This window comes from Chlamydotis macqueenii, chromosome 5 (assembly GCF_036417535.1).
Source record: "Chlamydotis macqueenii isolate bChlMac1 chromosome 5, bChlMac1.mat, whole genome shotgun sequence".
Classification (NCBI taxonomy): Eukaryota; Metazoa; Chordata; class Aves; order Otidiformes; family Otididae; genus Chlamydotis; species Chlamydotis macqueenii.
In genome coordinates this window covers 4149127-4162099 of record NC_141560.1, presented here as the reverse complement: position 1 = coordinate 4162099, position 12973 = coordinate 4149127, and the positions used below count along the sequence as shown (strand labels likewise).

General features: G+C 40.3%; 1 protein-coding gene across 1 annotated transcript in view; it reads left to right on the top strand.

Annotated features, from left to right (window-relative positions):
• Positions 1-71: 71 nt before the first annotated feature.
• The window catches only part of WDHD1 (WD repeat and HMG-box DNA binding protein 1), a 30114-nt gene continuing 17212 nt past the window's right edge, over positions 72-12973 (top strand). Inside the window, exons 1-9 of the mRNA XM_086748689.1 lie at positions 72-100; positions 542-630; positions 2194-2305; positions 5564-5715; positions 7842-7953; positions 8502-8552; positions 9936-10031; positions 11626-11718; positions 12561-12667. Of these exons, the coding sequence (XP_086604815.1) occupies positions 554-630; positions 2194-2305; positions 5564-5715; positions 7842-7953; positions 8502-8552; positions 9936-10031; positions 11626-11718; positions 12561-12667 (800 nt within the window). The 5' untranslated portion in view covers positions 72-100; positions 542-553. The remainder of the gene's footprint in view (positions 101-541; positions 631-2193; positions 2306-5563; positions 5716-7841; positions 7954-8501; positions 8553-9935; positions 10032-11625; positions 11719-12560; positions 12668-12973) is intronic.

The following is a 12973-nucleotide window of genomic DNA, read 5'->3' as shown; positions in this document are numbered from 1 at the left end:
CCGCCCCGGGCTCTGACGGTGCAGGCCCGGCCCTCGGGGCGGTGCTGGGCGGCGGGCGGCGAGCGCGGGAAGGCTCGAAGCGGGCGGCGGGGCCGGTGCGGTGAGCGGGCGGGAAGGCGGTGCGGCCCCCGGCCTTCCCCCTCGCCGCGGCGGGGCCCTTGGGCTCTTCGCTCGGTGCGGGGGGAGCCGCGGCCCCTGGCCGGGGGGAGGGGTCCGTTCCAGGGCCCGGCGGGCGGCCTGGCCTGGCCCGGCCCGGGCGCGGAGGGGCCTGAGGAGCAGGCCCTCGGCGCTCCTCCTCCTTCATTTTTCTTTCTCAATTCTTTTCCACGGTCGGGCCCTTCCCACGCGAGAAGGGGCAGGCGCGGTGTCCAGCATCTACCCGGCTGTAATCCGCTCAGGCCGAGCCCCCGTCCCCAGCCCCCGCGGGTGGGTGGGTGTCCCAGCAGCTCTGTCCTTGCCCTGCCGCCTGACCCTCTTTCCGAAGCGTTTTCTTTTAAAGTTGATTTTATTTGTCCTCTTTTCGTCCTCCTTAAATAAACAGGTGAGAGCGAAGATGCCTTCTGCGCATAAACCGATGCGGTACGGCCACACCGAAGGCCACACGGATGTCTGCTTCGATGACACTGGGAGGTAACTGTCCAATTCTTAGGGATCAGGGTGAGGTGTAACCTGGGCTGGTCTTGTTCCTCTCCAGTGCTTTATCAGGTTCCAGCTGCTGCTGGGTGAGGTACTGGGATGGAGTCGTGGCCTGGCTTGGTCTGAGAGATCCTTCAGGCTTTGCCTGTGTTGAGAACTGGCTGTGAGACGTGTTTTGGTGCTCTGAATTTTGAAGTGATTGACATATAACTTAATTGTAAGCCTATATATATGTGCATATATATATATAAACTCTATATGCACTTTTTATAAGAGTAACTTCATAAAATCTAGCAGAAATCAATGCAGTGTGGGAGAGAATATGTTCACATATGCACTAAGAAATTAAAAATATAGGAAGAAATCCAATATTGGGCTTGCTGTCTTTTTCTTGTTATTCTTGCATTAATTCTTGAAGGTATAAACGTAGACTAAAAATTTGTTGTTACTTTTTGTTGTTTAAAAATAAATGGTAAACCAGAAAACAAGCCCTCTCCAAATGAATTCAAGGAGTAAGTTTTCTATATTGAGTATGGTTTAAGTCCGTATTTCTTATTCCTTTCATTAGTTCGTTAGCCTTGATACTCTTAAGAGTTAGTCTAACAACAATCCCTCGAAACCACAAAAAGTGGTTTGCAAAATTGTTTGCAGTTATAATGCAAGTGTTTGAAAAAAGGATACGGATGTCTCTGCCAAATACCGCTGCTGCTGGACTCCCCAGCATCAATATATTCAATATCAACACAGCGTTGTGTTACTGTCAAACTACAGGTCTTACAGAACTAAGAGCGACGTCACAGCTTCACCACAAGCTTTGTAACATTTTGCTATTTAATTAGAATTTTGGGGCGACTGCAGACAACTTCAGGAAAAAAGAATGCAAGGCTTGATTATAGATTCATGATGCCTTTAATTAAAAATCCCATGCAAACTTCTGCATATTTGCTCTGTGACTTCAGGTTATTTTTTACCACATTAAAACTGTGAAAGTTAACTCTGGCAAACTTGAATTCAGTATTAGCTATTTTTTAAGGGTTCTGTAGGCCTGGAACATGTTAAGCTTGTTAAACTTCAGTTAAGTATGCATTAATACTCTCAGTTTTGCCCTTAACTTTGAAATCAGCTGTAAGGTAAGTTAACAAAGTCTTAAGAAGCAATTAAATGCCCAGTTCTTGGAGAAATCAGTGCTAATTAAAGTCCTTTGAAAAATTAGCTCTAGGTCCTGGAAAAAATGGATTGACCGATAATATCTGAGAGTCAGCTCAGATGAGTGCCAGGCCTAGGTAGTTATCAGAGGGTCATGGTACAGTGTTATGCTACCAGATGTGATTTCTGCCTCTCTGCCCGTTTTTAATAGGTTACTTGGACATAATAAATGTAGGTATTCGCTGTCTCACATAGCTCGTCACATGTATCACATATGTATTGTGTTTCATTAAAAAAAAAAAAACAAAACCCTAACACTTCAGTAACATTTTTATTTTGGGATTGAAAGTCACGGTGGCTGCCTTTTCTGGTCCTGAAAACCCTGTTAACAAATCCCCTGTCTTTCCACAGCTGCATTGTAACTTGTGGCAGTGATGGAGATGTTAGGATTTGGGAAGACTTGGATGATGATGATCCGAAGTCCATTAATGTGGGAGAAAAGGCCTATTCGTGCGCTCTGAAGGTATCATAGTTAACAGAACTCCTCTGAGTTGTGTCGCGCTGGTGTTGATACACGGCTGTACGGAAGCTGGATTTTCAAGCTCACCTTAAGTGGGATAATACACAGAAAAAGACAAGAGTAATATTGTGTGTAGTGCATTTCAGTCTGATGTCTGTTAAATATGTAGATCTTTGTTTTCAGGTTAATGTATGGAAAAAAGAAATTGAATGCTGTTTAATGAGTGGCAGGTATTTGAATCTGAGCATAGAAACGCATTCTACCCTTGCGTCCAAGTGAAAATACTAAAGCAGTATTGAAAATACAGTCTTCTGAAATACACAGAAATTTAATTGATTATATATGCCTGTAGACTTCCCAAATATTTTCACTAAATTAAGTATTTTATATAAACCAAGAATGCTTCTGACAACTAATTTTACCCCATACGGGACTGTAGAGGAATTATTCCTTATACTAAATTTTGGTAATATATTTTTTTTCCCTCCTCTTCCTTCACATTCAGTTATACTCATTTCTGACGTTGATCTCCTTTCTGAGAAACGAACCCAGCAGATTAAGCTAATTATGCAGTTTTAAGCTGTTTTCTCACACTCTGAGTTGCAAAGTTTCTCAGCACAAGCTGTGATCATCGAGTATTAGGAAAAAGAGCCAAGAGGTTGTTTTATGCGGGTCTGTTTTAAGGTCTAAAGAATTATAATCCATATTGGTAAAAAATTACTTTCATGAAGTCAGTGCGTGGTAATGCTTTGGTAATACCTAGTTAGAATTGGTTGATATTTCAGTCTCAAAATTGTCGTTTAGCCTGAAGATGCCTCTGACTCACGGTCCCCAAAGTCAGAAGAGAACAGAATTCTTGCTTGCATAAGTGTTGTAAGAATTTGTGAGAAAGCTGACTAGAGGTAGTTGTGTAGTCTGACTGGCACTTGAAGCATAACCTGCTCTGTTTATTTACATGTTATGACAGTTCATAGAATAACAGGATGGTTTGGGTTGGAAGGGACCTTCAAAGGTCCAGCCCAGTCCAACCCCCCTGCCAGGAGCAGGGACATCTCCAACCGGATCAGGTTGCTCAGAGCCCCGGCCAACCTGGCCTGGAATGTTTCCAGGGATGGGGCCTCCACCACCTCTCTGGGCAACCTGGGCCAGAGTTCTACCACCTTCAGTGTAAAAAAATTTCTTTTTTATGTCTAGTCTAAACCTACTCTCTTTTAGTTTAAAACCGTTACTCCTTGTGCTGTTGCAACAGGCCCTACTAAAAAGTGTATCTCATCTTCCCTGCAGCCCCCTTTAGGCACTGGGAGGCCGCTCTCAGGTCTCCCCAGAGCCTCCTCTTCTCCAGGCTGAACAGCCCCAGCTCTCTCAGCCTGGCCTCACAGCAGAGGTGCTTCAGCCCTCTCATCATCTTCATGGCCTCCTCTGGACCCTCTCCAACTGTTCCACGTCCTTGTAATGTTGGGGGCTCCAGAACTGGATGCAGTGCTGTGGGTGGGGTCTCACCAGGGCAGAGTAGAGGAGAACCACCTCCCTCAACCTGCTGGCTACAGTTTCTTTTAGTATATCTTGCAGTAGTCGTTATTTGTAAATAACAGGGCAAATAAGTTACCTATATCCTTTTGTATAATAGAAAATAATTCTTTTTTCTATGCACATTCATGTATTTAGCTTGAGAGTTCTCACAATATTTCCTTTATGTGCAATTATTCTTGTATTGTAGTAGTGATAGAAGTGTTGTCTTTGTGGGAGTTGTAGAATAAGAGAGGGATTCCAGAATTCTACATCAGTTCTTCACGTATCATGTAGTTAACTTTGCAGTGATAAAGGAAAATTTTTAAATTGTCTTTCAACTGTTTGTGATTTTGGAGGTAAATGATAATTAACGCACGTATATTATATTTTTAAAATAGCCGTTTGAAACCATATTCAGAAATACTGCCTTAAGCGAAACCTCTTTCTTATATCCCTTTTAACATATTGTATGTATCTGTTCCTCTATACCCATGCAATCTATTTTCATCATTGATTTTTAGGGTATTTTGCTGTTGATTTTCATTGCATTACTTATCTTTTCACAAACCAAGTGAGGTGACTTGAATGAGTTCTCTTAGCAAATCAGTGGCAGAGCCAGAAATTGCTAAAACTGTTAATAAATAGAGGGAAAATCCTGGTTTTAATTTTTGACACCAGTAGGGAAGATTCTGTGTTTGTAAGTTTATTGTAAAGTGCTGTTAGTTTTGAGGGGATTTTTTATTTTTAAATAGTGAGATTAAGAATGCTTTGTGAAACTTAACATCAGGAAATCTTATTTCAAAAATTCATTAATTAAAACATTATGAGGAACTGATCTGAGATGTCAATGTAATCTAGGTAAGAAATCTCATCTCTGATTTAGTTAGGTTATGTAGTACTGGCAGCTGCTTTGTTTATCTTCGGGATTTTTGCTATGACTTTAGGCAACTTTAAAAAAAGCAACACCCCCTGCTCCCCCAACCCCAAACAAAGAAACCCTCAAGGAAATAAGGCGTTTCTTTGTTTATCTATTTCAAAAACTTACTGCTGTGTACAACCAAGGAATAGTACTGCCACTTGAAGGAGAGATATTATCCAAGTATAGGATAACTATTTATTTTGTTTTGAATCCAGATTCATTTTTTAATAAACATCTGCCTTCTGTTTTCTGAAAGAACTAAGCTATAGTTCATGGACTTCTCATCTTTCCCTGCTGGCATTTAACTGGGAAGTTCGGTCCGAGGGTGCCCTCTCCTGATGCTGCAGCATATTCATCTAAATAGGATGCAAGATTCTTCCTGTCCTGAGATGTCTTGCCTTTGTAAAAGGAGTGAATTTTCCATCCACGAGAAGAAGATCAGGCAGTTCTCTTTGAAATTCATTAGTGACTTTGTAGTAATGATACAAGTTGGGAAGGTCTTGGTACAGTAAATTGCCGTATCGTTAGCATAATGGATTTTATCTGTTTCAGGATTAAATCTAGCAATGTGTGTCTACAGGACTAGAAGTAAGAGAATAATTTTCAATAGTTTTCTTAAAGTGATAAAGTATTGAAGTTACTGTGCTTGACTGTATTTTTTGTGGAAGAAATAAAAGTTAAAGAGTATTTCCCCAAGTACTCTTGCTGTCAGACCTCTTTTGGAACTGCTGAAGTTAATCTGCCGAAATATTGGGACCATCAGAGCATTTTTTTTGTCTCCGTGGGCATAACACGTTTTAACTTACAAATTTTACGATGGATTTTGTTTTTAGAATGGAAGACTGATCACAGCAGTATCAAACAATACTGTTCAGATACATACATTTCCTGAAGGAGCTCCAGATGGCATCCTTACTCGTTTCACCATGAATGCAAACCACGTCATCTTTAACAGCGACGGTACCAAAATTGCTGCTGGATCTAGGTAATCTGTGCGTGATAAAAGCATTGCTATCGTTCAAAATCTGACAACTTCCTTGCGTGCTGATTTTACCAGTGAGGTCATTAATCCACATACCTCTGAGGGTTTTAAAGTGTTGCAAAATGCCTTCCAGGGGTGGAGGGGAAGAAAAGAATGGAAAGGACTTTAGGAAACAATGCTCTGAGAGATATTTGATCCACCAAGTAATTTTAAGTGGAATTTTAGTGTTGTGAAATAATTCCTTTTCTTCAGGAGGCTTGAGTATTTTCAGCTTTCAGTCTTATAATACGCAAGCGTGTTTGCTCATATGAATCTCATTGAAGCATCAAGGATTTTGTTACTGTGTGCTAAAGATAATGTCCTGACTGCTCAGGATCATGGTGCCGCAGATGTATATGCACATGCAAAAGTTAGATGGGTTCTGTTTTGTGCGAGAGCTTAGAATCATTCTCTGGCGTAACTATCATCACCATTCTGCCAAATGATAAGATGACAGTTGCAAGACTTGCCTGAGGGGAATTAAATATGTAGTTTAGTTAATTTCTTTGGGCAGCATCTTTGCTTTTACATAATATATGCTAGTCCTTTACCAGAGATGGCAAAATAGCAAGCAGGCTTTTTTTTTTTTCTCATTTATTTAAGGCTCAGGTGATTCTTAATTGGATTTGGTGAACTCTTTGGGCAGCTGTAGCTAAGCCAGGCTGTCTGCTTGCCTCTTTACTGGAAGTTGTCCTCCGCAGTAGAGATGGCAAGGTGTTGCATCTGCTCTGTGAATTGAACTAGAAAGCAATTTGGAGGAGTGTGCTGGACTCTGAACTCTGGAAGCTGCGGAGCAGGCACAGCAGCTCCACCAAAACTGGGAGGCTGGACAGCTTGGGGGCAGTAACCGCTCTAATCTCTAAATCTGACAGGGATCATGAGTTTGGGCCCTTTGCCAGTGCTTGTTTCTGAGGGAACAGCTCTGCCCCAGAATCTGGCTTTGATTAGAGAGATTAGGCAGACAGCAAACTCTTTTCTGTTTCTAAAACTTTTCCAAAACCCCAGTACTTCTGCAGTCTGGCCAGGGCCCTCACGTTAGGAAAAAGAGCTCTTAAGACTGGGAGGCCACCCCTTGACGAGGTCTTCTGTAACACACTGGAGGAGAAGGTGACAGCCATGAAGGAATACAGCAAAGAACAACTGCCTTTAGTTGTTACAAATTTCTCCATTTTTTTTTTATCTGAAGTCTGTAACATTCAGTTGTCTATAAGTTTAAAATCCAGCTGGCTGCCAAAGTTCACAGGAACTATTTGAGAAATAGTTTATTTAAGAGGCCACACAACTAAAAATACCCTATTGCCTTTTTTTTTTTCTTTAAAGTTGTCTTGCATTGTTTAAGAGTGCTAACATAATTTTAGTTGTCTCGCAATATAGCTTGTAGCCTTCCTTTTTATGACTGTTTGGTTACCGTTAGGTATTTGAAAAAAATGAGGCTGTGTCTTCTGAATATAGTTAAACTTATGGTTAACCCTATAGAATTGGGTCCTAAAATTAAATTTCTGAGGGTGTTGCAATGAAGTATGAGAGGGAGTGGTACTGAAAGATTGTCACAGGAGCTCTTTGGCTTAGAAGTTAGCATTGATATTTTGAGTTAAACTGCGGTAAAGTCTGTAACTTTGGAGGAGGGAATAAAGTTGTAAAAAAAATAATTAATGTATCCGATACACTGAATAGTCTTAAGTATCCTCTTAAAACATCATAAAATAAAATACTTGCTCTGTCTGTTTTCTTAAAACCGCACGACCAAATAATTACAGTAATGACTATCAGTGTCATTTAACAGATCGTTCTTGTTAGGTCAGCTCTCTGGTATCTGAGCACAGGCACTCATGAGGTCATATAGAATATTATATTAAACAGGTATATGGTGTGATACAGCCTGAACAACTCTGATATGAACAAAAATTACTTTCTGGTAATCTGGCCTTGCTCCTATTGCAGTAAGCCTCAATATTCTAATTTTCCCTTAGGTCATACAGGATTGAGAACCATACCTTCCCCAAAAGCTAGTTAGTGCTCAGTTTTTATTACCGTAAACAAATACTCTGTCATCGTTAATACTTTTATGTCTGTGCCGTTGTGATCTACAGTGACTTTATGGTCAAAGTGGTGGAGGTGGCTGATAGCAGCAAGCAGAAAACATTCCGAGGACACGATGCTCCTGTTTTAAGCCTGTCTTTTGACCCCAGGGATGTTTACTTGGTAAAAGCATTTTCTTGTTTACTTTCTACTTTGAATCTCCTTTTCCCTGGGAAAGAAAATAAATAGATACTTTTTACAAAAAAAAAAAAAAGACGGCGAGGCACATGAAACTACTTCATTTCAGCTGACCTTAGCGATGATGGAATGTGCTACAATTTACTGCCTCCCAGGAGAACTCAGTCTTTGCTTTTACTACTCAATTACTGTCTATGTTCTTCTGGAATCTAATGCTGATCTGATTTTAGAGGAGAAAGGATGGCTCACTGAAGGAATTTAATATTAATTTTGAGCCTCTTCTGCGAATAAGCAGCTCACTTGAAGTGTGAGAGTTTGTGATAACAGTAGCTTGGAGTCAAGTGCAACTATCAAGAAGACAGTATTAGAAAGTTTTAAGTCCTAAAATTGTTTAAACAAGGAGGCTTTCTTTTTAAAACTGCCTATATATTATATGTCTGTAGCACTGCTTCTAGGGATTTTTTCAAATTTGTAACATTAATTTCTCTATGTCTTTAATCATTAATTTGTTTACAAAAAAATCTCTTGCACAGGCATCGGCGAGCTGTGATGGTTCTGTCAGAGTATGGAAAATCGCAGATCAGGTGAGAGGCCTGCCTGTCAAAGTGAAGTGTTTCGTAAGAAATCCGGGATTTCGCAGACAGTGAGAAGAGCTAGACTGAAATAACCCCACTGGAATAAATGCTTCTTGTCTTACGATATGTCATCAGTAGCTGCTGCTAGTATTTACAAAAATACTTACATCTGAAGTTCTTGTGCAAGTAGAAGGGAGATACGGATTTCACATGCGCCAGGATCCCTGAGATGATGCCCATGATGATGAGATCTTTCTTTGATGGGGGACTTTGAACACAGTGTTGCTTCAGTGTCTCCCGCTCTCCGCGGCTGGCACACACGCTCTGGTTTTCTAAGGGCTCGATGTTCAGCTCAGTGCATTTCAGCCTTTTAGATTTGAATTAATTTAAGGCTATTGACAAGGGGCTTGATATTCCACTTTTATTTGTTTTCTTGTTAAACTTCACAACAATTTCTCTGAAGAAGGACTTAAATCACATTCTGAAGAACATTAATTTATTAGAAATACCGTCTTTGGGCTCAGCTTGGCAATATTTGGCTGAAATAGTTTAGGGCCTGTAATAAATCAGATTTAGTGAGAGAGTCAGATTTAGTCTCTGCTGTTGGAACTCTAAGGAACTTGAAAAGGGGGTTTCAGGTGAACAGTTTAATAAGGCAATCCTACATATGTATGTGGGATTATTTTTACTAAATGCTATTGACCGGAATAAGAATCCGTGTGGAGTTATTCCTGTAAGTGCAGTTGAAAATGTACCCCTGCACTGGTGGATTGCTATTTTTAAAAACAAAAGCCTACTTTTATTGTGAAATCTCATGTTCCAGACTGACAGTGGGTGCCTTTTGGGGCAATTAGACCAACAGTGTCCAGGGATGCGATTGTGGCAGTATGATTTATCCATCTGTGCTGTAATTTGAGAATATAGCCATTCATTCTTCATACTGCTGTGGCAAGATTCAGGCTGATGTATGTCGCCTTGCTGCGGTTGATCTGGGTTTGACAAATGCATTTGGTTAGATTTCTCTGTAACCTGAAAATATGTGAGCTCATTTGTTCTGTACCTGATTAAAAGCACCTGTTCTGTGATCTAATTTCTGTTGCAAGTACTTGTATTGTCATGAAAATTTTTTCAGGTCTATATTGGCAAGATATTTTTTTCAGTTGTTTGTTTGTTTCGGGTTTTGGTTTTTTTTTTTTGTTGTTTGTTTGTTTGGTTTTTTTTTTTAAAGCAGAATGTACCATTGTATTTGGATGAAAGAGATTATTTCAGTTCCAAAAGTAGCTTATCTTTTTTTCCTTTTCACTTTTTCCACACTTTTCCTTTAAGAGTTTGTACTATACAGGAGGTTTTCGCCAAGCTACAAAACTCATTCTTTAATATTTTGTTTTTCAGACATGCACAACAAGCTGGCCACTGCTGCAGAAATGTAATGACGTGATAAATGCTAAATCAATATGCAGGCTTGGCTGGCAACCTGGCAGTGGGAAGGTAAGTGGCATTGTTTTAGCCACTTCTTAATCCTTCTTTCCTCTTTGAGACTCCAACACTAGAATTCAATCTGGGTAAACCCAAATTGCAGCTCCTGGGACTAAGGAAAATATTTAGGGTGAAGTTCACTTTTAGGCAAAATAAAAACGTGGAAATGGTTACTTGTTTAAGCTCCAGGTTTGGCAGTAATCCAGCTGTCGTCCCAAAACAACATTAAACAGTCATGTTGTGCTGAATAGGAAGGAACAGTGTACATGAGGGAAATACCAAATTGCTCACAACAGAGCATCAAAGGAGTTCAGTCTTTCTCTACTTTCTGTAAATTTTACCCCATCAGTAAGCTTGCTCTTTAAATATTTCCTTAGTAAGTTGTTCCTTTTTGCCTGAGGAAGAAAGGTTCCGTTGTGAGTAAAGGCGGTGCTGATACGTACTACAGTTCTAGCGCGCTGCGTGTGTACTGCTGCAGTAGCCCTGTGCGTGGATCACAAATCAAAATGGCTTGGGGAGTTAGTACAGCTATACAGATCTTGGTGGCATGGAATCTAGAACACCTGCAGTATCTGGTAGTGCAAAGGGGAGAGGAGGAAGGAGCAGATAAACGTGAGCCTGTACGAAGTGAGGCATGTCCTGCCATACTTTGGAAGTAAAGGATAGGGAATTGACTGAAAGTTGGCCACTTGGAAAAATTGTTTTATGGCTTCTGTTCTTGCCTCTGATAGAAGTGTGAGAGAAACTATTCATCCTTTGTTGACATTCCAATATACTGGATCTAAAGACTATTTTCCAGTGTTTTCTCACAGTTCTTACCTGAATAATCTTGTTTCCCCACCTTAGCTTTTGTGTCTGTCTACCCACGTCCACTCTTCAAAATACCTGGCTGCAATGATAGCATTATGTATGACTTTTCTGTGCAAGAGAGAATGTCACCTGTAGTACAAATTGTGTCAAAATCTGTATTGCGTAAACCCAAATACTTTAATTTGTAGGCTAATTCTTCACAAACACGCACATATTTGACATGGAAGTGGTTGTAGAAAAATACAAGCTTCTCTTAAAAAGCAAGCTGTTAGAAGTCTTTAAAAAACCCAAATCCTAAAAAAAATAAACTGGCAGTAACGTTTACGTAGTTTTATCAAAGATAAATGAACTGTTTCAGGAATCAGCTATTCAAAGAAGATTTATTGAGAAATTGTAACCTGATCAAAAGAGGTTTGGGGAGGGAGGGAAAAGGAGACCGTAAGCCTTGTGCTCAGAGCATTGAAAACTATTTGTATGTCTGTCTTTCATAATTGAGAACTTCTGACCGTATGGTGCAGCTGTCATTATCTTCAGTTTTGTGCCAGAAAGAAATTAAGATTAAAATAAAAACAGGCATGCTTTGCTATGTAGCATGTGGAAAGCATGAAAGAACCTTTTAATTCAAGTTAGTTCAGCTTTCTTTTCTTTACTTTCTCAGTTTGCATTGCTAGGGAACCGTTAAATACTGAAGTAGTCACAACTCTAATACTTCTCAATGAAGGAGCTACGCTGTTAGAATGTTCTGTTTGAACGGTAACCTGTTCTAAATTGTCTGATTCCTGTTTCCTTTGAACAGTTGCTGGCTGTTCCTGTAGATAAAGTTGTTAAACTCTACAGAAGAGAAACCTGGGACAGTCAATCCGATTTATCAGACACATGCATCACACAGGTAGGTACATAAATCGGGTGCTTGATATGTCTTCCATTATTTAAATATTATTCTGCTAAAAATTATCTTCTGGCCAGTATCTCTTCCCCCCCTGTAATGATTGCTCACATTTTCTATTTCATTTCTGATCCCGTTAGTTTATATTGGAAAACAAGGCAAGAGATACTAGCTGGGTGTGAAACGTGTCGTTATCTGGCTCTCTTTCATTTATAGTAACTCACTGGAACTCTGAGGTCTACTGGTGAGTCACCAGCTGCAGCTGGAGAACATCTGTTTTCACAAATTGCTCCAAATACATAGCTTTTTAGGGAAAATGTCAAGGGTGTTATTTCTGTACAGAATACAGATATCAGTTGTTCACTTTTTATTTTACTAGGCTGAAATTTAGCTATGTAGTAGCACTAACTGTGCCATCTTCTTTCTTTTGACCACAGTATATTCTTGGAAACCTTTGGGTTGAAGAGGACCACTTCCCTAGTGGTACTGAGATACAGAACACACAGTCTTGGATTTTAGTTTATGGAACTGTGTTAAATTTAAAATAACGACAGCTATGTTTAGTGCTGAGTTTGCAAAATATACTATGCTTCTGTCTACATGTCTAGAATCGGGTTTTGTTCGACCTCATGTTTAATGACAGAAGATGGATATTCTTAAAAAAAAAAAAGTGTGCTGTCTTTCAAGAATGGCTCTTGGACTGAACTACCAGTACAGGAGGCTGGATGTGATTTGCTAGAGATCATTATTATTTTTTCATTCCAGAATATCTGTCTGTTCTTGGCTCTAGAATACGAATGCTGTGTGTGCATCGGTAATTTTTTATTTATTTATTTTTTCCTTAGCCCTTGAATGTTGTGGCCTGGTCTCCTTGTGGGCGGTATCTGGCAGCTGGAAGTGTGGATGGGAGTATAGTGGTGTGGAATGCGGAAACCCAGGAGTGCGTGGAGAGGTATTCAGCGTTGTTCCGTAAATCTCTAAGTACATGTTTTTTCTTGAAATAGAATTTTGTTATCTTTTCTGTAAAACTTCTTGTTGCAAATATAGAACTCTGCCTCTTGAAAAGCCTTAGTAAGATTTACAGGGTAAGTCTGTAAGTTACTAACGTTCCACATCCACAGAGAGGGAGCCAGGGCGCACAGGTCAAGAGAGACGTGTCGGATCTGGGTGACGCTGGGAGGCAGGGCCACTGCTCGGTCTAGACTTGAGCAAAGGGAGCGAGAGGATGGCTCTTCTCTTGTGCAACCCGAGTGAGGTG